The sequence below is a fragment of the Calliphora vicina genome, chromosome 1, assembly GCF_958450345.1.
Source record: "Calliphora vicina chromosome 1, idCalVici1.1, whole genome shotgun sequence".
Classification (NCBI taxonomy): domain Eukaryota; kingdom Metazoa; phylum Arthropoda; class Insecta; order Diptera; family Calliphoridae; genus Calliphora; species Calliphora vicina.
Genome location: NC_088780.1, coordinates 102,675,525 through 102,699,318, shown reverse-complemented (window position 1 = coordinate 102,699,318; position 23,794 = coordinate 102,675,525). Strand labels below are relative to the sequence as shown.

Here is a 23,794-nt window from a genome sequence, read left to right as displayed (position 1 = left end):
CTAACAGTATTGAGAAGAAAAAAATACCAAAATTCCTTGCGCTTTTTTGCCATTTTCTTTTAACTTTCCCCTTTTAATTAATAATTTTAAAGAACAACAAACTGAAAAAGTTCCCTTTTTTGTGGAAAACTCTTAATTGCTATTGTACTATTTAAATTCTCTCAATGTTATTATAATTCTATCTAAATTGAGTTTATTTTTTTTAAACAAAATTGAATTTTTTAATAAAATTTAATTTTAAAACTGAAATTTATTTAAAAACCATTGTAATGAAATGAAAACATGGAACATTTTCGGATTCTACAAACTCCTAAACTGAGCTTATTTGAACAACTGCCAACATTTAAAATAATAAAATTCAAATTTCACTTATTTGAATTGTAACGGTGCTAAATAAAACCTATCAACTACCTGTACTTTTTGGGAAATGCATCATTATGACATGCAAATAGTGTTGATTTAATGGCTAAAACATCAGTCGTATTTATTATGGCAAAAAATAAAATATCAACTTCATCTTACGGGAATGATAACTATAAAATGCTAATGAAACCGCTATAAAAATAAACAAATACTACGAAAAATTATTCAAATTTACATGGCTTTATACACATACATAATTCAAATACATTTTCAAGATTGACATTCACATTGAATCGTTTGTCTAATTCCTCGAAATTTTTTAACTCTAGTTGTTGGTTTAAATATAAATGTTTTCTTTAAAACCACATAACTATAGAATTACTAATTAACGCTATTAAGCTTAATCTAAATGCCTGCTTACAGTAAATCTTTCATATTCTTGCAAAATTTATTCTATTAGGAGTTGTACTTGTATTACGTAGCTTTTTTTTGGACTGAAAATACATCTGGGATTGATATATAGTGGACTATTCTAAAGACGAATGACAAAGCGTAAAACTATTGAAGAAAATGCTCTTAAGTATTTGGCGCTGTATGGTAACTTATATATTTTATGGCCCACTGAAACACATAACATTACAGTGTATTTTAAAAGTTCTGTGTGAACCAAGCGTAGAGAAGGACATTAGATTTAGAAAAAAAGGTATTTGTGACCATTCTGTTGGAATTCAAGATGAGATACAGGGTATCAATGTCGACCACTTCATCCAGCAAGTGGGAAAGTAAGGAAACTCTTGATAACTTCACTAAATTATCTCTTTTAGTTTAAAAGATATTTAAGTTTAAATTTTGAAATTTTCTCAAAGATGTTTAAAAAAAATATAATACGAGGGCGGGACAATATGTCCGTGACTTTTTGAATAGGTTTTTGAACAAAAAAATCGCTTTATTTTTCAACATAGTCTACTTTGAGTTCTATACACTTTGTTATCCCTTCCAAATAATAAGATTTGTCGATTACATCATACTATGTATTTGTTTGTGAGATGATTTTACAGTTGGAGTTAAAGCTCTTTTCCCCGGAGACATTTCTTCAGGCTTGGAAACAATAAATACTAACTCGTGGGTAAATCCAGAGAATATGGCGGATGAGGGAGGAATTCGTAGCCTAATTCATGGAGTTTTGCCATGGAAACTGTTCATTTGTGCGTACTTGAAAGTACTTGAAAAAGTACTCTTTTTGGCGCCGATTCACCCCGATAAACCCACTGTTTTGACAGCTGTTTGGGCTCTGGTGTATTGTGGAGGATCCACTTTTCATCCACGGTTACGAAACGGTGCAAAAACTCGTCCATATTGCAGTTGAACAACGCCAGACACTCCTGCGAAGTTATCACACGATTGCGATTGTGAACAAACGCGTCAACGATCTTGCGAAAAACTTTCTCATACCCAAGTGATCGTTCAAAATTGAAATAACTGAGCCATGTGAGATGACTATGTCTTCCACAATCTCTCGCTCCTTCAATCACCGATCGGCCAACAATATATCGTGAATTTTGGGTATATTGGGTTAGTGCTGGTATTTGCAACATGCAGAAATATTGTCCTAAAAACCAGCTGTTCAGTATCACTTTCTGAGTCGATTATGTGATGTCCGTCCGTCCGTCTGTCCAACCATGTAAAACAGGTCTCAATTTTAAAGATTATTCGGCAAAATTTGGCACAAACTTTTATATTGGCCCAAGGACTAAGCCTATTCAATTTGGTTAGAATCGGTCCATTATTTCTTCCAGCCCCCACACAAATGTCCTATCTGAAAATAGTTAAGCTCGCCTAAATATACTAATACCCCGATTTGCGTCGCTAATTGGGACTGGAGAAACACTGTAGGATTTGTCAATCGTGCTGATTTTGTTATGTACTTGTCTAACTGTTGCTTTGTACTAACATTTTCATATTAACGACTCAAACTGAAACAAAAACGACGCAACTTCGAAGTCACAGAAATTTTAAAAAGACACAAATTCGAATTTGCACTAGACTTAAGCTACGTTTCCGCATACAGCGTAATCGGCACCGAAAACGAAATTCCATACATTTGCACCGAAAAAAGTTCGTTTCAGAAATCGGTAACGAAAATTGCGAATGAAACGGCACCGATCAGTAACGAAAAACCTGTCATTTGGGGCCAGAACGAAAACAACTTCAAGTAGGATGTTTTCGGTGCTGTAGGAACGAAATTATTTTAATTATTTTTTTTTTCAAATTTAAAGAAAATCAAAATTAATAAAAAAATTAGTTTTCTTTATTGGAAGAGGAAAAAATAATAGATTTTGTCAAAAATAATGAAATTCTATTTAATTTCCAAATGAAAACATAAAAAATAATTTCGTTTCTGTTTTATGCCGCAACGCACCCAACTGAAACGAAAAGAATTCAGAAACTAGACGGTGACGAACACCAACGTTTTTCAGTTTCAGTTTTCGTTATCGGCTCCGATTACGGTGTATGTGAAAACCCAGCTTTGAACGGGAAATCCTATTTTTCTGTTTAGCTTTTCGTATTAACGACGCAAATCGAAGCACTAACAACGCAACATCGAAACATGTGACGCAAACTGAAACAAAAACGACGCAACTTCGAAATAAAAAAACAATTAAAAAGACGCAACTTTGAGTGATAGGTTTTTTCGGTAGGCTGCTATTAGTGGCTGTCAAACATATTTCAAATGACGCAAGAGTCAAATTTTGACAATAGTCAACTGACAGATGCAGTTGTATGTATTTGACAGCCATTGATAGCAGCCTACCGCGTGACATGAGGAGAAAATTGAGAAAATGGACAGGAACATAGTGGCCCTTTCAATTAAGAGGTGGGAAAGTCATGAACTTATTGACCAGCCCTTGTATTTTTGGCATATTTAGTAAGAACTACAATTAATAACAAACTTAGAATTTTTTAAAAAATTCACCAGGAATTTCTTTACCTTCACACTTGCTTTATAACGAAATCTCATTCATGGAAATCTGTTCATATATGTACAAGTTACAAGCTGTACAAAATTTTCCTAACCCAAGATGGTTAACTTTGACACGTTTTATCTTACCTTTTATTCCAACAAGGTGGTCAGAAATTTAATTTTCTTAAAGCCTATGTCCTCCTCTACGATTCGCCATTCTGCAATCGGGCCAGTAGTTTACACTTTTTTGCGATTGTCACCACTGCAGCGGACGAACATAATTGGTTATTGGCTACAGTAAAAATATACTAGCGGTATTCACAATCTTGTGGAAATGGTCTAGCATCAATGCAAGCGCAAAATTGTACAGTAATCCAATAACAAAATACACACAAAAAACTATACAATTTTGTATTTTCAATGATGCAAGACTATTTCCGCAAGATTGTGAATACCGCTACTATACGAATGTCAGCAATGTTCATAAAATAGCAAATCATTGCTTTTTGCAATTGCTTATACAAATTTTGTAAAATTGAAACAATTTTGATGGACTCTAGTATAAGAACCAATACTAAAACTAATTAAAATTAACAATAACAACAGTTTTAAGTACTTATGATGGTACACAATACAATTGTTTTTGACGAACTATTAATTGCTTCTTGATATACAAAATACAGTATTTTTATTATAACAAAAAACTTAACAATTACAGCTTTTGTTCTACTACTTTTGCTTATGCTATAATCACAACAATTAGGAACATAATTTGAAACATTATTATAAATTTTACTTTTAAATACTCCTTGAGTAACAATAACAACTACAACAAGTTAAAGTACATTATAACTAAATACTGCTACGTAAACTAGAATTACTCAAAAAAAAAAATAAATATACAACTATAACAATAGAATAAATAATACTAATGCAAGCAAGCAAAACTTTAGAAACTTTATCATAAAAACATTTTGAATTCCTCTACTCCCTATTCTCTCTCCCACGAAAACATACGGTCGTGCGCTCTTTATGCCTATAATTATACTACTATTATTATTATACTTTTTACTTTTTGTACATATACATACATATAATAATACTTTTGTATGGATGTGTAATAATAACCAACAATTAACGTTACTATTCTCATATATTTATTTTCAAAACAAACAAAAACAATAATAACTACAACAACTTGTGTATAAAAAAATAAAATAATAAAAAAAAACATAAACTTTTTATTTGAAATAAAAACAAAACGTGACTCAATTGTACAAAAATGTATTAAAATGCGAAATAAACCAAACAAACAAACAACTTCCGACATGGTCAATCAAAACACAACAACAACTAATTGAAAAACAAAATTAAATAAATAATCTGTCATAATATGAAAAATACGCAACAAATATGATCTGTCAACATTCAACTTGCCACATACTTTCACATACAATAACAACCACAACTAAAAATATAAAAATAAATATGTCAAATCTTTATTTAAAATTTTTTGCCATTTTTATTTCAATGTATGTGACACTGCCGCTAACTATATGTGTGTATATTTAAACGCGCGCCATTAAAACCAACAACTTTTTTTTTTTGAAATAAAAACAACGCCACAACCAAATAATAATCTCTGTGCAAATCAAATAATAACCAAATAACAATGTTTTTTCCAAACTCAATAATACAAATAATAAAAAAAAAAACATTTTGTAAGTAAATATTAGTTTTGTATAATAATTTTTTAAGTAGTTTGATTTACAAAACCACCAAAAAAATCCAAATATCCTGTTTGTACCATATAAAAACAACCCGCAAATACATTTTTGATACCCACTTTTTTTTGGAAAGTATTGTAGTTAAAAGTATCTTCACTTTTTTTCTTTTTTTCGTATTGGTGTTAGTGTTTTTGTTTTCTTAATTTTTAATTAGTATTTGTATATATAATTCTAGTATTTTATTTATGGCCTCTAAACTATTTTTTAAATTTTTGATTACTTTATAATTTAATTATTAAAATGAAAAATGTTTTAATAAATCAAATAGTGTGTTTATGGCAAAAAAAATCATAAAAATTTATTGATGTTTAATGTCATCTGGCGATCGTCAAAGCAATCATTGCCTTTAGCCATATAAATAATAAAGTTTGACGTGGAATGGAAAAGACATTAAAAGAAAAGATAAATCGTAACAAATATTTGCAATATGTAAAACAAATTAAAGCAAATTAGATCAAAAAACTCAAATCTATAAATATTTATTTTAAAATTTTTATTAGAAATGTTATGGAATCGCAATAATGACATTAAAAGGTAACATGTTATTTATACATACATATTAAATGGTGACATACATTTATAATATTGGGTGCATAACTTAAAATTTTTAACTTTTATTTTGACCTTGCTAGCTATTATGACCTTTTCCCATCTTTCTGGCTACATATGGGCAATTCCATGTCATCGCACTATAGGTAATTTTACCAAGTTTTGAGGCAAAAAGTCATGTTTTGCACTTTCAAGAATGCTTTTTTTGCTGTTGGTATTTGATAAAGAAAACATTAAAGCAAATAACGGCATGTTTTGTTTTTGTAAAAAATTAACGACGACCGCTTAGCAAGTGGTCAAAGTCATTGTTTGTGAGAAAAGTGTTGAAAGCAGAATATACTGTAATTTGGTCGAATTTTTAAGTTTATTTAAATAGTTAAAAAATAAAATTAAATTTAAATTAAATATGAAAAACAAAAGTGATAGTAAGTGCTTAATAGTTTAAGAAAAATATTTTGTAAAAAAAAATAGTTTTTGGCGAAAAAACTCATACTTCTGACATAATCTTTAATTTTATAATTTTTTCTGAAAAATTAATTTTGGATAAGCTTTTAAAAAGTTGGCCGAATTTGGCCGGGTTTAAACAATATTAAATAAAGAATTTTGAGTGTAATTTCTCAATTTCATGTTGCACTTTATGAGAAATATAATTTTTCGTATGCAGACTCCGCTTGCAAAATAGCGAAATTGCGGAGGTTTGTTAGTAATGTTGAATGCGGCAATGTTTTGAAAGAGGAATCAGCTTATTTGAAGGAAAAAGTGCGAATTTTTTTTAAGAATATCTCAGTTAGATTGAAGAATTCCCACCATATTGGATCCGCCATTTTGAAAATGATAAAGTTTACTTCAGATTCGAAATCAGCAATCTTGAATATCCCAGAAGACATTTTAAAATTTACGCCGCCATATTGGATCCGCCATTTTGAATCTGAAAAATTTTACCTCAGATTTGAAATCAGCAGTCTTGAATACACCCGTATACCGATTTTCATGTAAATCAGAAGACATTTTAAAATTTATGCCGCCATATTGGATCCGCCATTTTGAATTTGAAAAATTTTACTTCAGATTCGAAATCAGCAACCTTGAAAACCCCCGTATACCGATTTTCATCCTTGTTCAGTGATTCCTTGTAGTTTTGCCCACAAAAATGGGTAAAATTACCTATAGTGCATCGTACGTGACATTTGCACGCCTATAGAGTGGAATAGATTTTGCAAAAATAAGAGTATCTAAAAAATAATTCGGTCTTTATGTTCCATTCAGAGGGTACTATATTTTATAAGTTCTTTTGAAAAATTGTTGTCCAAAATATTGGGCGAAATAAGGGTATATCGTACGTGACATAAAATGGAAGTAATTTTGAGGTAAAGGTAGAAATATGCGAAAATTTGCGAATGGTCAGAGGCGCTATGTTTTCTTTTAATTTCTTACACTAAATCAATCCGTCATATTTAAATAAAAACAATCTTTGGATGATTTTATAATAAATTAAATTTAATATCGTACGTGACAGATTTTTCTCTTATAGTAAAACAATATATATTCTGTAAATATATGTATCCAAATAGGACCCTTTTGGTCCCACCAAATACAGAGCAAGTGTCGATTGGTGCCTTGGTGTCGATTCGCCTGGTTGGCCGCCCTTCACATATGATATATTAAGGCTCGGCTTATTGTAATGACCCTCTTTTCATCGCAAGTAATGATTCGGTGCAAAAATTAATTCCTTTTATAGCGTTAAAACATAATTTCGTACATGCAGAACAGTCTTTCAAGGCTCTCGGCTTCAATTCGTATAGTACCCAATTTCCCTGCTTTTGGATGAATTCTGCTGCTTGAGTAGTTCCCAATGATTTTGCAAGCTCTTGTTGAGTTTGACAATTCTTCAATTCTTACACAGAGAAAACAGATTCGTAGTGACAACCGAATTTGTTGTCAATCGAATGATTCGGTTGCACACATAGAATTTTTCGGATCTGGCAACAGAAAATCAGTTAATAAGCAGAATTTCGCATGTAGCAACCAAACTTTTGTTCCCCCTTTCAAAGTTTTGCAGTCACTACTGTAAAATTCGGACACCAAGTCAGAATCATTCGATTAGCAACAAATTCGGTTGCTACTACGAATCTGTTTTCTCTGTGTAGTCTTCAAACTTTTATGGATGGCCTTGACGATCTTTGTCTTCCTTATCAAAAACTCCACTTCTGAACCGAACAAACCATCTCTAAGACGTAGAAACCGATGAATAAAAATTGTTCACAAAAATTATCTAGCATTTTTTAGTCCACTATTAATGCAAAAAAAAATCTTCTATAAATGGAAAATTATATTAAAATTGCACTATCCGCTTAGGAGTTACAGTTTTATTGCCAATTTCTGACTAATGTCTTCTATCATGGCATGATAGCGACGCCATTGACTGTCGATCTCTTTGAGGTCTAAAAATACGTTTCGATCAATAGAACGACTCTGAATTTCAGTACAAATTCATAGTTATTTATTTACCTTACAGGGTACGCCATCGAAAGCAGGGATACCTGACTTTTGTTCTGTTCTAAAGACGAAAATTTCCGCTATTATAAGTGCAACTTTCAAATTTAGGTATTTTTAATAAAAAAAACGACAGATTGTCACTGATTGAGTTAGCGAAACATTCTAGAATTACGGTAAAATGGTTTCCTGGTCATGATAACAAATATACTAACTGTATAGCTGATAAATTGACCAGACGAGGAGCGATGATGGACGTAAGGCGAAATTTTTAGAGAGCGGAATTGAACTCATAACCTTTCGTTTTATAGTAAAATGCGCTAATTACTTAGCCACAAAGCTCTTATTTGTACTGCTCTATTTTTGTTATTTATAATCTCAATTTTTGCATTTTCTACATCATCAAGGAGTACCAAAATACCAATGGACACATTCAGCACTACATGTGGTCATCAAAGTGCTACATTTTAGAGAATTTTATTTTACTTGAATTTATTTTCAAAAATTTATGGCGAATATTTAACTTTAGTTTCTGAATAAGATATTCGGAAGGATGTTTGTATTGGGGCCAGTTGAAATAAAGAGCCGATTTTGTCTTTGGGCCGAACAAAAATGTATATTCCAAATTTGATAGAAATATCATCAAAAGTACGACCTGTACTTTGCACACAAGTTTTACAAGGACATCCAGACGGAAGGACATAGTTTAATCGACTCAGTGATTCTGAGTCCATCGGTATCTATACTTTAAGGTGGGTGTTTTACTAATATTTATTCAAGTTACAAACATCAGCACAAATGCAATATACCCTCGCCACTAAGGTGGTTTAGGGTATTAAAACTGAAATTTGTTTGTAATATTGTATAATTTAATCATGTATGTTCATGATTTAATACGTCAAAGGTCAACTTTATGGGGCCACTAAAAATTGTTTGTGTTTCGACTAGAGTGTCCAAAAAAAACCGGTTTCCGGTTTAACCGAAAAAGTGTGTTTTTGAAAAAACCGGTTTCGATTATTGTCTTTCGGATTTTGTCTTCAAAAAAACCGGTTAACCGCGTTATATTTAATTTATATTTAATGGAAATATAGCATTTTTGAATTCTTTATGCAATTATTTTATATATTTTACGAAATGTTATCGAATGCTACAGTTTTCTTTAAAATAAATCAATATTTTTAAAAATGGTATCAAAATTTTTCATAAAAATGTTTGAATGAGCTTTAGAAAATATATTTCATTAAAACAGGTTAACCGTATTACAAAAACCGGTTTGTCAAAAAACCGAAAAGTTAAAAAAACCGAAACCCGTGACGTTTACAAAGAAGTAAAAACCGGTTGAACGGTTTTCCGTTTCGGTTTTGGATACACTAGTTTCGAACTACTTAATGTGTATTATAACCACATATTATTATCTGTAGACTAATAAATTCAATTATGAAAATCCGTATAAGAATTCAAGGAGCTAAAATATGTGTGAATAATCTCAAACATTCGATTAATTTAGCTTTTGCATCCATTTTTGATATCAAAATTACATGTGATTCATGAGAAATAAATAACAAACCAGGTTATTTGATTCATAAAATAAAAAAACTTTAACTTTAGTTGGCAACATAAACTATGTTTTTTGCCACCACTCAAATCTACAATGAATATATTTGTATGCAAATAAATATAACATGTTACCTTTTATTCGAACTTCTAATCCTAAAATTGAATATCTTGAATATGTACTCGTATTTTAAATTAAAAACCAAACAGTATTCATTTGTGTTTATAAATTCATATGTCGGTAGATGAATAAACAAATAAATAAATAAAAAATATTCGGAAATAAAACTGGAAAAAAAAAATCATATTTTAGCCGCGATGTTGGACATTTAAATTCAATGCAAAGTGTAGTGCAACGACAACGAAAAAAAAAACAATAAATAACAAACAAATATGTAGATATATAAATCTAAAAGAAATAGCCCATACTTTTGCTTTAACTATTTAAATACTCGTACACTGTAAAAATGTTAATAAATAAAAAGAAAGCTTATTGCAGCTTAAACATAGCTTTAGGACTATCTCAATGTGCTTTTCTAAAACTAAACTGGGAGAACAGTTTAGAAATAGCAATAAAAATAAGATCATCTTTCTGTTCTCTCAGTGTTTTTTTTTTTTGTTATGAAAATAACACAAAATCAAAACAATAACAGCAGCAGCAACAACAACGACAACAGCAGCTCAATGGTTAACTATTTTTGTATTTTGTTTAGCAGGTTGCAGCAAACCTGTTTTGCTCCTGCTTTCTTTTTCTGTTGTTGTCATATTTTTGCATTAAATTTTCTCTTTTTTAATTTGCTTGCATTTTTTATTTATTTTGCCTGTCTCTGTATATTTGTGCAATATTTGTTGCTTTTTCACATTGTTGTATATAACAATTCTTTATTTATTTATATATTTATTTATGTGTGCGCTTTATTTTCCGTGTATATTTATATTTATTTACTTACATATTTATTTATTTATCTGTGTATATAAATTTTAGTTTTGTATAAATTACAATTTTCTGTTTGCTTTACTTGTGTATAACTTTTATTTTTATTATTATTTCTCTTTTTATTCATATATTTTTTTATTTATTTATTTATTTATTTATTTAATTTTTAGTTTTATATGGTTTTTCTTTGGGTTGTAAATTTTTTTCTTATATTGACGAAATTTTCTTCTATTTTTAACTTTAGTTTAAAGAAATTTGTGAACAATTTGTTAAAGAATATGAAAATTTGTGTTAATTATTTGTTTTATATTGTGTATGTTTATTTTTTATTTGGAAATTTTTTTATTAAATCACATACAAACACTTTCTACCCTCCAAAACATAGACGATGAATTGGCAGGACTTATACAGGAGGCTGAAAATAAAGCACCGGAGGAATTAACAGAAGAAGACAAAATGGCTCTACTGGGACGTCCCAAAAATGGTGATATTGTACGCGCACAATTGCGTATTAAAGAAAGTAAAGAATTTAAGGTGAGTGATAAATGATTAGTATCTATATTTACATAATTATATTTTAAAGAAACATATTTATTTAATGTGTTTTTAATATCACATTAATTTTAGTTTAAGATTTAGGAAAGTTTCATTATTTTGCGTACAATTTTTGCCAGAGTTGAATAAGTTCTTTGTTAAACTTTTTCTATGTTCTTTCAACAAGTAAGACAAACATTATTTATGGAAAAATTTACATGTTTAGTGTCTTAAAATTACTTTTACACCAACATTGTTCCATTTATAAGAACCTAAACAATTATATAACTTTAACATTTAATATATTTCTGTAAAAAGTACCTTCACTGCTTGAGCGAAGAGACCTTATGGTTCCATAGAAACTAATATGGAAAATAAAAGCAAACCCATATACCGATGGCTTAATATAGAAAGGTCGTATCTCGTTTTTTTTTCAAAATCGGGTTTTTTACTTATTCTGGTAGACAAAACTGTTGACGAATAACAGATTTACAGTAATTATAAAAAAGTCCTAACTCATTTAAAAAATCGGTAGAAAGAAAAACCCCAAACTCATTTAAAGTTGAATGCATATTTTTTGGTTTATAATAAAACAAACAACTTTTCCAAAAACATTTGTTGAAATATGTATCACAAATTTTTAGTTGAATTATCAAAACCTTCAAAAAAAGACATCTGTTTTAACAATGTGTCAAATATATTTTCATTGAAAAAATTTCTTCTGGTGTGCACAAAAAGACTAATAATTGAGGCCTTTTATTGAAAGTTTTTCACACAAATTCTAACTCACACTGTAACACAGTGCGTATGATGAACATATTTCTCACATAAATTCAATAATAATCATACGTCTGCATACATATGATTTCTCCAAACAAAAACATTACGATGCACAGTGGCTTATAAACATTTTATTTTAATTCAGTAGCTAGGAACATCTAAAATATATCATAATTTTACGCTTTTCCCCGAAAAGTTCTTCTTCATATGATTTCTCTAATAGAAACAAATTTTTCCGATTCATATAAGGACTGAGATCGAAAAATTCTTAACACACGTTTTTCATTAAAACTTTTAACCCAAGTATTATTTAATTTTTTTTGATCAAGTTACCTTTGTAAAACATGTCAGATATTATGTTTAATGTCAGTTATGATCATTTGTTCTTAATCTGATTAAAATGGGTGAGGAGATTAAAGTGCGTACTAAAATTATTAAATATTTTCAACAAAACCCAACTCGGTCTTACAAAAAGTTGGCCTAACCATAAAAGATCAGCCGTCAAACTGATTCCAATGTCATTAAACAGTATCGAGAGATCTTGTCCTTTTATAGAAAACTAGGTTCAGGTAGAAGTTCACATGAAATTTCTAAAGCCCATAAATAGAAAGCATTTTCAAAAGTGCTCCCAACACATCTGGTAGGAAAGTAGTCCGGTTAGATCAGTACTCGGACTATTTGGTACGAAAAGTTAATGCCAATGCAGGTTTAAAATTATATAAGGCTCAAAAAGTTCTTGAAAAGTTCTGCTAAAAATTAAGAGGTTAAATACAGATCACGGAAATTGAAGTCAAATATTATAAAAAAATATACATACCTGGATGACGAAACGCATGTTCTGGAAAATTTTTCGCTGGTCAATATTTTTATGTTGCGGATGCTCGAGGGAATGCTGTAAAAAAGTATAGGACCCAAAAGCAGAAAATTTCAGTTGCGACAAAAGAAGCCAAACATTTGTTACAAAGGGCTCTATAAATACCGAAATTTACATCAAGGAATCTTTACAAAAGAGCTTCCTTTCATAAGACCACTTAGTTTTGACCTGATTTGGCATCCTGTCATTATGGTAAGCAAGGTCTTGACTGATACAATAATGTGCTATACCAAGAGAGGCAAATTCTCCTAACTGCCTGGAGCTAAGGCCAGTGGAGAGATATTGGGCTCTTGTTAAAATAGAATTGAACAGCACAAATAAGGTGTTTAAAGGAGTGGTAAATACGTGTAAAATGAAATCTGGCACATTTGTGGCAACAGAGTAATGGGCATGGTTTAAAAAATATTATTTTTGGAAGACCCTATTTATTATTTAAAATCGGAAAAAGTTTATGAGATATCATACAGTAAATAAAGGCAGAGCGACCTCTTTCATGAAAAAAAAAACATTTTGGCAACATCTTTTCCCCGTTTAAGGAATTTGATATTTATGTGTCAAACATGGAAGTCCGCCAAATCAAAAAAAACCGAAAAACTTCCGGCGAATATTTTTTTTTTAAATTTTTTAAACACATATTCATGTCAAGTGAATCAACTTTTGAAATCGATGTCTTTTTTTCTTCTTAAAATAAAACTTAAATATTTTTCTTGAAGACCTATTTGGTCGCTTAGCGTGATGCAAGTGGGATATCTATTATGAATTTTATCGCCAATATAGGTGATATTTTAAAAATAAATTTCGACCCTCCGTAGGCCCGCCATATCTAAAAAACTATAAAAAGATCGAGCAAAATTAAAAAAAAAATATATCAATAAACCTGAATATCTCTTCAACTAATAGAGATAACCTACACTTGTAAGCGTATTTTTTCTATATCTTCTCAAGGGCATAATGGATAATGGGCATAAATGGATTTTTAACGATTTTTTAAAAAATTTAAGAACCGAGGTGACCAACTTTGAGGGGCTACACACTGGCCCCCATTAGTGCTAGGAAGCTGAGCAAACGTAAATCAATTCAAAAACACCTCAGCTCAAACCATGTGAAATTTCGTAACAATATCTCTAATAGTTCCCGAGATACTGAATTATTTCCAAAAAAAAAAGTTTCTAAACCACTGTGCGATGTAAGCAAATTGCAATGCTAAACGTTACATTACATAGGGGGTGGCGTATGATTATTTTTGATTTTTTTAAGAAAAATTTATTAATCATACGTAGTGTGGTACATTGTTGTTCAATCATTATATCAGAAATCCTTTATATGAAACCAAAAATGTATTGTTTTCGTTTCGTCGAAAAACAAATGGGGAAACTTCAGAAAATCATGAATAAGGGAGCTTTTAGTTCTTCTATTCATTAGTCCATAAAACAAAAATGAAACAAACAAAATTTTTTATTTTGGCTCCACATCTATAACTATTGGCTTTTAAATAAACATGTGTGGCCACTACAGACTTATTTCTCTGCAATATTTAATTTCATTTCGTAATTTTTTTATTGCACTTTCTAATTTCCTCTTTTAACAACAACCAAATAATGTTGTGATGAGTAATTATTCTACATATTTTAAATAAAGTAACGACACACACCTATAACAAAGACAGAAATATACCATACAACTGCTTGCCAGCATTAAGTTTGAAGAGCATAAAAGTTAAAAGTTAATTAAACGGATGAGGTACTTTTAGATGCAAAAATAAAACACACTCAAACAAAAAGATGCAAAACTGGATATAAAAAAAAACTTGTATTTAAAATGACGTTTTGCAAAAATGTGTTTTTTTCTTTTCTTTGTCATTATTATAAATTTTGTTTAAAGTAATGCACAAAAAGTACAGCAGCTTTGTATAGAAAAGTAACATAGCAACAAAAAAAAAAATAAAAAGTGCTTACATGTTTGTGTATTAGGGAGGTTCATCGTTTAAGGGGAAAATTCGAAATATCTTATACAAATAAAAAAAAAATTAACTTAGAAAGCAAGAAATCTGTTAAAAAAAAAAAAACATATGTTTGTAGTGTTCAGTAAAAATATAAATAACAAAATATCTTGAAAACAAACTATTTAAAATTAATGCTAGATTTGTGTTCACTGTGTCAAAAGAACAATTATATTATTTTATATTATGGACTGGATGATATGTTTGACTTATTGAGAAGTGTAATTGGGCTAAGATTATGAGAAGCTGAATTTGAACCCCTCTAATTTTCTTACTGAAACATAATCGGTTTTATAGTCTGACAACTTTTTTCTTTCTATGCGTTGGAGTTTATTGTATATTCAAACCACACAATATCCATAGTAATTGAATAGACTCTGGGGAACAGAAATTATAAAAACAAAAACAGTGAAAAATTAACACTATTCAAACATTGAGTAATTAAGTTTATTCTGCACAGCAGGAATATGTCTTGGCGTCTGCAACATATTGCAGGGTGCTTAAGGGATTTAATAATGCATATATTTAAGTTTTGAATTTGTCATTGAATTGCTTTTAAAACTACTTAAAAGTATCCCATGTGAATACCAAAATGTTTGGCAATTGGAATTAGAAGTTTTCAAATGTAAATATATAAATGTACATATATTTTATTTTAAACATATGATTAACATATTTTTCTAAGAAAAACTCTGTTTCTTCAATAGTCAAACATATGTTCATCGAACAAATCTCTTCAGGTGTTCACAAAAATACAGTAATAATTGTGGCCTTTGATTGGTTTTATATTAAGGACTGAAATCGAAAAATAGAAAAAACTCATACTTCTGACATAACTTTTAATTTTATAATTAAACACGGGTATAAACAATCAGAAACATGTTAAATTTGTCAATTTCATGTTGTACTTTTTTGCACTTTTTGAGGCAGCCTCCGCTTGCAAAATAACGAACTTGCGGAAGTTTGGTTGGATGAACAAAAGAAAGAGGAGAAGAATGCTGCTGTTGTTGATTTTGTTGTTGCTAAAGTTGAATGCGGCAATATTTTGAATGAGCAATCCGGCTTATGTGAAGGAAAAAAAATTTTTTTTTGATGTTTTGGAAATAAAAATGTATCCGCCATTTTGAATTTGGAAAATTTTACCTCAAATTCGAAATCAGCAATTGTGAATACCCCCATATACCGATTTTCATATAAAACAGAAGACATTTTAAAATTTACGCCGCCATATTGGATCCGCCATTTTGAATTTGAAAAATTTTACCTCAGATTCGAAATCAGCAATCTTGAATACTCCTGTATACCAATTTTCAAGTAAATCAGAAGACTTTTTAAAATTTAAGCCGCCATATTGGATCCGCCATTTTGAATTTGAAAAATTCTACCTCAGATTCGAAATCAGTAATCCTGAATACTCGTGTATACCGATTTTTATGCAAATCAGAAACAATTTTAAGCCGCCATATTTGATCCGCCATTTTCAATTTAAAAATTTTACATCAGATTCGAAATCAGAAACCTTGAAAACCCCCGTATACCGATTTTCATCTTGTTCAGTGTTTCCTTATAGTTTTGTCCACAAAAATGGGTAAAATTACCTATAGTGCACTGACCTTAGCTCCTGGCAGTTTGGAGGATTTGCCTCTCTTGGTAGTCATACCATATTATTGTTCTTGTACCACTCAGGCCAAAAATAAGGACACATTATATTTTCTTTGACGTAAATTTCGGTATTTATAGAGCCCTTTGTTACAAATATTTGGCTTCTTTTGCCGCAACTGCATATTGCTTGCCATGACAAGAACTTTTTGGGAAAATTTTCTTCTTTTGGATCCTAAACTTTTCTACAATATTCTGTCGAGCATCAGCAACATTAAAATATTGAGCCGGAAGCTGCGAAAAACGTTCCATACACACGTATCGGCATCCATTATGCAGCAGGTATATTTTTTGTATAAAATTTGACATCAATTTCCATGCTCTGTCTTTGGACTCTAAATTTTTAGCAGAGTTTTAAGGCTTGTATGTTTTTAAATCTGCACTGGCTTTAACTTTTCGTACCGAATAGACCGAATACTGAGCTAACCGGGCTGCATTCCTACCTGATGTGTTGTCCGTCTATCGACGGACAAGTTTTCCCGATAATTTTTATTAACATTGGAAACAGTTTGACGGCAGTCCTTTGATTGTTTGGCCAACTTTTTGTAGGACCAAGTTGGGTTTTGTTGAAAATATTTAATAATTTTAATACGCACTTGTTTCTCGTCACTCATTTTAATCAGATTAACAAAAAGTGATCATAATTGACATTAAACATAACAACTGACATGCTTTACAAAGGTAACTTCATAAAAAAAAAATGAAATAATAATTGGGTTAAAAGTTTTAAGGAAAAACGTATATTAAGGTTTTTTCGATCTCATTCCTTTTTTTCGATATTGCTTAAATTTGTTACTTTTAGCAATGTTACTTCCTAAATTTATCTGGCACAATACCACACTGCGTATGATTAACACATTTATAATTCAATAATAATCATACGCCACTGCCTATGCAAAGATCATATTCCAAACTAAAAGTTGTCGATGTTCTCAAATAGAAGTTTAAATTGTTTAAATTTTAAATTTAAATAGAGAAGTTTTTCAGCAGGAAACAGTGTTCTCAATTAACACTGCAGACTGCAGCAAAGAAGTTTGCCACAAAAGAGAACTCTATAGAAAAATTAAAACTAAATGCTTACAAAACACTCAATTGCATTTGAGATGAAAACGGTTGGCTGAATACAAAACACTTCTATTTTTACTCGGCTAAAAGAGAACAACAACAAAAAAGTACTAAACATTAACAATAGCAATAACAACAAGTAACCAACTGGGGAAAGTGTTAATGCAAAAATGTTGTATTAAATAGAAAACTTTTTTTTTTGTTTGTTTGAGAAAACTTTACTTTTATTTCAATTTAATTGAATGAACTAGGAATAAATAAAAACAAAAACGAATAACAGGAATAGAAACAAATTACTGACACTTACTTTTAGCTAATGCTGTTATGGACTGTAACTAATTTGTATTTAATGATATGAAGAGTCAGGCATTTATATATTTTTTAAGTATTTCAAACCTTACATCACCAACATTTGGGACTTTATAAGTTTGTCATTTCATGTGCATTACCTAGAAATATTCAACTAAAACCCAACAAATTGTATATATTCTTGATGCTTAGATAAATCTAAGCCGATTAAGCTATATTCTCAATTCCAAAGTACAAAAACGAAATAAATGATTTTTTGCCAGAATCTGTGTTATAAAGAGAGTTTTTTTAAGCCCGATAAAACTAGGCTGACTCCAATTTATATATTTTTGGGTCATTCTATACGGTTTGGTTACTTTATACATCCCTGGTAATCTAAGGTGAAGTCCATTGTCACTTTAGGGTCTCAAAGTATTGAAGGATGTAGTCACTTTAAACTTTTTGATATTCCACTTTAAATAGCCTTAATCCGGAGGATAAAAAGTTACTAGAGCTGAACAGTCAACCAAAACTGCTGCATTACTCTGAATGTGTGTTCTTGTGTGTGATAGATTTAAATCGATTTAAATAAGAGCGTAATTTGTGTTATTCTAGTTTTAGATGGAGACTATTTCAGTTTCGGCGCTGCTGAATATACACTGGTACATATTCCTATAAACGCACACTACTTTTTTTAAAAAAAAATTTTAAAAATTAATCAAGAACATATTTAGGGGGCTACAAAGTTGTTTATTAAATTAGTTAAGACTTCACTTAAAATATTGTTTACAAAAAAAATTCATTTGTACTTTATTTATTTTTTTAAAATTAATTTTCGAGATTAACAGCCATTTTTAAGGGTATTTTCCTATAAACGCACTTTAATTTATGGACCACTGTAGCATTATTAATAATGTGTGGATGATCCTTTGTTATGGATTGTTTCAAAAATACGGTCTGGCATTTTTTAAGCAGATCGGAATCAATTTACTCCCAGACTTGTTTAATTTTTAGTTTCAGCTCTGTCACAGTCATTATGCTTTCATTCTGGGCATTATTTGCATAAACTTTACGGGCCATGTATCCCCACAAGTTCTCCATCGGGTTTAAGTCCGGACTACAAGCCGGCCAGTCCAACAGAGGAATGCTATATTCATTAAACCAAGATTTTGATTGCTTAGAAACATGGATTGCAGCATTATCTTGTTGGAATATGCAATCTGCATCCATAAATGAGAGAAGAACATCTTCCAACAGTTCGTTATAAATCGCACTATTAATTTTTGTCGGAACAAAGCATATTTTTGACTTGCCAACTGCAGAATAAGCTGCCCAAACCATAACACTTTCACCACCGAAATTACGTTTTGACATCCGAACATCGTTTTATCTCAAATCGTGCCAATAGCGTGAGTATGAGTCAGGACGGTCTAAATTAAATTTTTTTTCATCAGAGAAAATTTCTTTTTTCCACTCATCTGTCCATTTCATATATTTTCTTGCGAATTTTAGACGATTTTCTTTATGGTACTTTTTTAGCATTGGTTTATATTTCGGCTTTTTCCATTTTATGTTTTCATCGTTTCGTAAAATGTGTGCTAAGTGTTTGGAAGTCACTGGAATATTAAATTTATTCTTTATTTGTGTGGAATTCAATGTGTTGGGGGTTGCTTCTTGTTTTATTAGATTAAGTTGTCTTCTTGTTAGTTTTGCATTTCCCTTTGTAGGTTTGAGAACTCCATAATTTTAACCTTTCTTCAAGAAATTTCGCACCACACTTTCTGAACGATCGATTTTACGTCCAATTTCTCTGTTGGAAAATACTTGGTCGTGAAAAAATTGAATTTGAATCTTTTCTTGATCGGACAAAAAACTTCCCTTGGGCATCTTAAAAAGTGATGAAATTTATTGATTCAAATAGAAAAAATTGCAGTAAATTGGGATGTTACTATTAGAAGCGTACCTTTGGTTGAAAAAAAACTAAAATTGATAATATTTTATTTTTGGTAATTTTTTTAAAAACAAATTTCACGTCTGCGTTTATACGAATTTTCCACTTAAAATAACACCAACAACATTTGATCGCATAATTAAGGCAAACAACAAAAATAACAAAAAAAAGTTGTTTACTTTCAAAAAGTACCGTTAAGTTGTCTCTCATTAAAAAAGTTAAATTTTGCTTTTGGATGAGAACAACAACGTTATAACAAAAATGCAGAAAAAAATTAAGTGCGTTTATAGGAATATGCACCAGTGTAGCATTATATCTTATTTTTTTTATATTGGTAGTTCTTATTGTTTAAAGTTTTTTATAACTATTAAGTAATAAACTGAAATACATTTACCATGCACATGAACATGAATTAAAATCTGATTATGTTTATTATGTTGTTAAAGGCTCATTAAACTCAAAATGTATTTCAACTCAAATTTCCTTAAAAAATAATTTAAAATAATTTTCTAAAAATTGTGTAATTCTAGTAAATTAAACATTAATTTTAATAATTTATGGCAAATGTGCGGTGAAATGGCAAAAACACATGTTACAATGAGAAATTTCTATTTTGCATGAAACATGAAGCAAAATTTACAAACAAATGTGTTGTATCCATTGTATATTGCTGCTGCTGTTTTTTGTTTTTATTGCTGTCATTGTAGTTGTAGAAGTAGTGGTAATTGTATTGTGTTTGTATTGGTGTCATACACATAGATACCCACACAAAGATGATTTAAGACAATGTCATGTTGTTTATACTGTTAATTGTTTGTATGTGGTGGTGTTGAATATGACACTTGATGATGACATGCTCCCTGTTGCCTCTCTCTATTTCGTTCATTTATATAAGTATGTACTCCTAAGCATATACCATTAAACTGGCTCGAGTCATTTTACAGACTCAATAGTTTAACTATCTAACAGTTGTTGTTAGATTTCTAAACATTAGGCAGACCCCCAAAAACAAAATCGATATTCTAAAATAATTTCATACCAAAGTTAAAAGGTACCTTTTTGTTCTTATTTTTGTGAGTAACATACAAATAATAGCATCCTAGTATGTTTGTAATGTGTTCATTATTGTGGACCTTTCAAAAAAAACCAAATTTTGAAAATTTTAGCGGGGATTTACAATAGATGACGTATCTTTTGAACGCGGTTTTTGTTTTTAATAACTTATGTGTCATTTTGAAGGGTACATATCTGTCATTTATTCTCACTTAGTTATTGAACATAATAGTGAAACCAACAAACAATTTTTGCTTCGAAAATTTCGAATTTTGTGTCAACAAAGCGTCATATGCAAGAAGTTTTGCATAGTTCTTTAATTTGAAAAAAAAAATGGCGCTGAAGTCCACCTGTTGCCCACCAAAGCTTATGGTGAATGTATTCAATCGGTTTCAACGAGCATGAGATGGTTTGTATGTTTCATAAGTGGTGATTTTGATACGGAAGACAAAGATCACCCACGCCAGCAAAAAAGTTTGAAAACCTAGAATTGGAGACATTACTCCATGATGATTGTTGGCAAAACTAACAAGAGCTTACAAAATCATTGGGATCAGCAGAATTCATCCAAAAGCAGAGAAATTGGGTTCCATACGAATTGAAGCCGAGATACCTTGAAAGACGATTTTGTATGACTGAAATGCTGTTTGAACGCTAAAAAACAAAATAATTTTTGCACCGAATCATTATTTGCGATGATAAATGGATCCATTACGATAACTCGAAGCGTAAGCCCAGTCAACCAGCCGAATTGACACGAATGACAAATATCCATGGTGCTAAGGTAATGCTCTGTATTTTGTGGGAGCAAAAGGGTCCTATCTATTATGAAGTGCTGAAATCTGGCTGGAACATCACATGGAACCTGTACCAAACTCAACTGATTCATTTGAAGCGAGCATTTGCTGAAAATGTCAAGAATATGCGGCCAGACATGAAACCGTAATATTCCATTATTACAACGCTCGGCCACATTATGCAATACCTGTTAAAAACTATTTAGAATGAAGTGGTTGGGAATATTTGCCTCATCTGTCCACTATTTGTTTTGATCAAAGCAGAGTGCTCCCTCTGGGATATGCTTAACTTTGGAACAGAGTATACGATCTTGGTTTGATTCGCTCTTGGCCTCAAAATATGAACAGTGCTTTTGGTTTGGAATCCATAGGTTGCCAGAAAGATGGGAAAAGGTCATAAGGACTGAGATCGAAAAAACCTTAATACACGATTTTTTTTTTATCAAGTCAATTATGTTCATTTATTGTTAATCTGATTAAAATGAGTGACGAGAAAAAAGAGCGTACTAAAATTATTAAATATTTTCAAAAAAACACAACTTGGTCGTACAAAAAGTTGGTCATTCTGATTCCAATGTTATTAAACAGTATCGGGAGAACTTTTACGTTGATGTAGAAGGAATGGTCCAGATGATGTTTCTAAAGTTTATAAATAGAAAGCTCCCAACACATCCGGTAGGAAAGCAGTCCGGTTAGCTCAGTACTCGGACTATTTGGTACGAAAAGTTAAAGCCAGTGCAGGTTTAAAAACATACTTGGCTCAAAAAGTTCATGACAGGAACTCTGTTAAATTTTATACAAAAAATATACCTGCTGCATAATGGATGACGAAACGTACATATGGAAAATTTTTCGCAGCTTTCGGGTCAATATTTTTATATTGTTGATGCTCGAGGGAATTTTGTAGAAAAGTTTAGGACCCCAAAAGCAGAAAATTGTCCCATAAAGTTCTTGGTATGGCAATATGCAGTTGTTACAAAGGGCTCTATAAATACAGACATCATCAAGAAATGTTTACGAAAAAGGATGCTTCCATTCTTAATGTGTCCAAATATTTTTGTCCTAATTTGGAACAAAATATACTAATTTGGCATCCTGTCCCTATGGTAAGCAAGGTTTTGAGTGGTACAAGAACAATAATGTGATATATGTACCAAGAGAGGCAAATTCTTCAACATGCCTGGAGCTAAGGCCAGTGGAGAGATATCGGGCTCTTGTTAAAAGAGAATTAAAGAGCACAAAAAAGGTGTCCAAAAGTGTGGTAGATTTTAAACGGAGATGGACTACGTGTTTGAACAAAGTGACAGAAAGCACTATAAAAACCTTAATGGAAGGGTTTCCGGTATAGGTTCATAAATTCATCACTATTGATTAGAACTATAAAAATACTATTTTTTGTAAATTGTAAAAATAATTTCAATCAAATAAAATAATCAAAGCTGTAAGTTTAGTGGTTTCATTTTTATTAACATATATGTATGTTAAGATTTTTTCGATCTCAGTCCTTAGCTAACAATGGTCAATACTTGCATCTCACATGGCTCAGCGGTTTCAATTGATCACTTGGGTATGAGAAAGCTTCCCGCAAGATGGTCGTCGCGTATGCTTACAATCGTCCACAAACACAATTGTGCACACATATGCAGTTTCCATGGCAAAAATACATGTATTAGGCTACGAAATGCTCCTTCGGCCCTATTCTCCGAGGGGGCTAACGAAATCATGAACCGATATTGCCCATTTTCAGTCATCAATAGAGTGAATTTGTGGAAAATTTCAGCCACTTAGCTCTTTTCGTTTGGGACCTATAGTGTTTTCAACAGATATGTATATAGACGTCCGGACATATCAAGATCATCTTAGAATCTTATGGGGACCCAGAATATATATACTAATGTTGGTCTGCGACAAATATTTTAATGTGTTACAAACGGAATGACAAAATCAATATACAACCCATCTTTTTTGATGGAGAGTATGGAGATGAAGATACAAATAGAGTGTCAGTGGGTTGCTACTTTGACGAAACTTCGAGTAAAATTTGCAACCTCTAAACGGTATCGGTTTTTAGATGATGAAGAACAATATTAGGCTTTGGAAATAGTGAAAAATATGGGCCACCCTAGTGTTGATAAAGCATAAAAGTGTG

The 23,794-nt window shown here is 30.8% G+C and overlaps 1 protein-coding gene across 4 annotated transcripts in view; it reads left to right on the top strand.

Moving 5' to 3' along the window:
- The window catches only part of Calx (sodium/calcium exchanger 3), a 348,920-nt gene that overhangs the window by 304,458 nt on the left and 20,668 nt on the right, over positions 1 to 23,794 (top strand). For all 4 annotated transcript variants that reach the window (XM_065515313.1, XM_065515314.1, XM_065515311.1 and 1 more), the window contains one exon: positions 11,031 to 11,179. In XM_065515313.1, the coding sequence (XP_065371385.1) occupies positions 11,031 to 11,179 (149 nt within the window). The remainder of the gene's footprint in view (positions 1 to 11,030; positions 11,180 to 23,794) is intronic.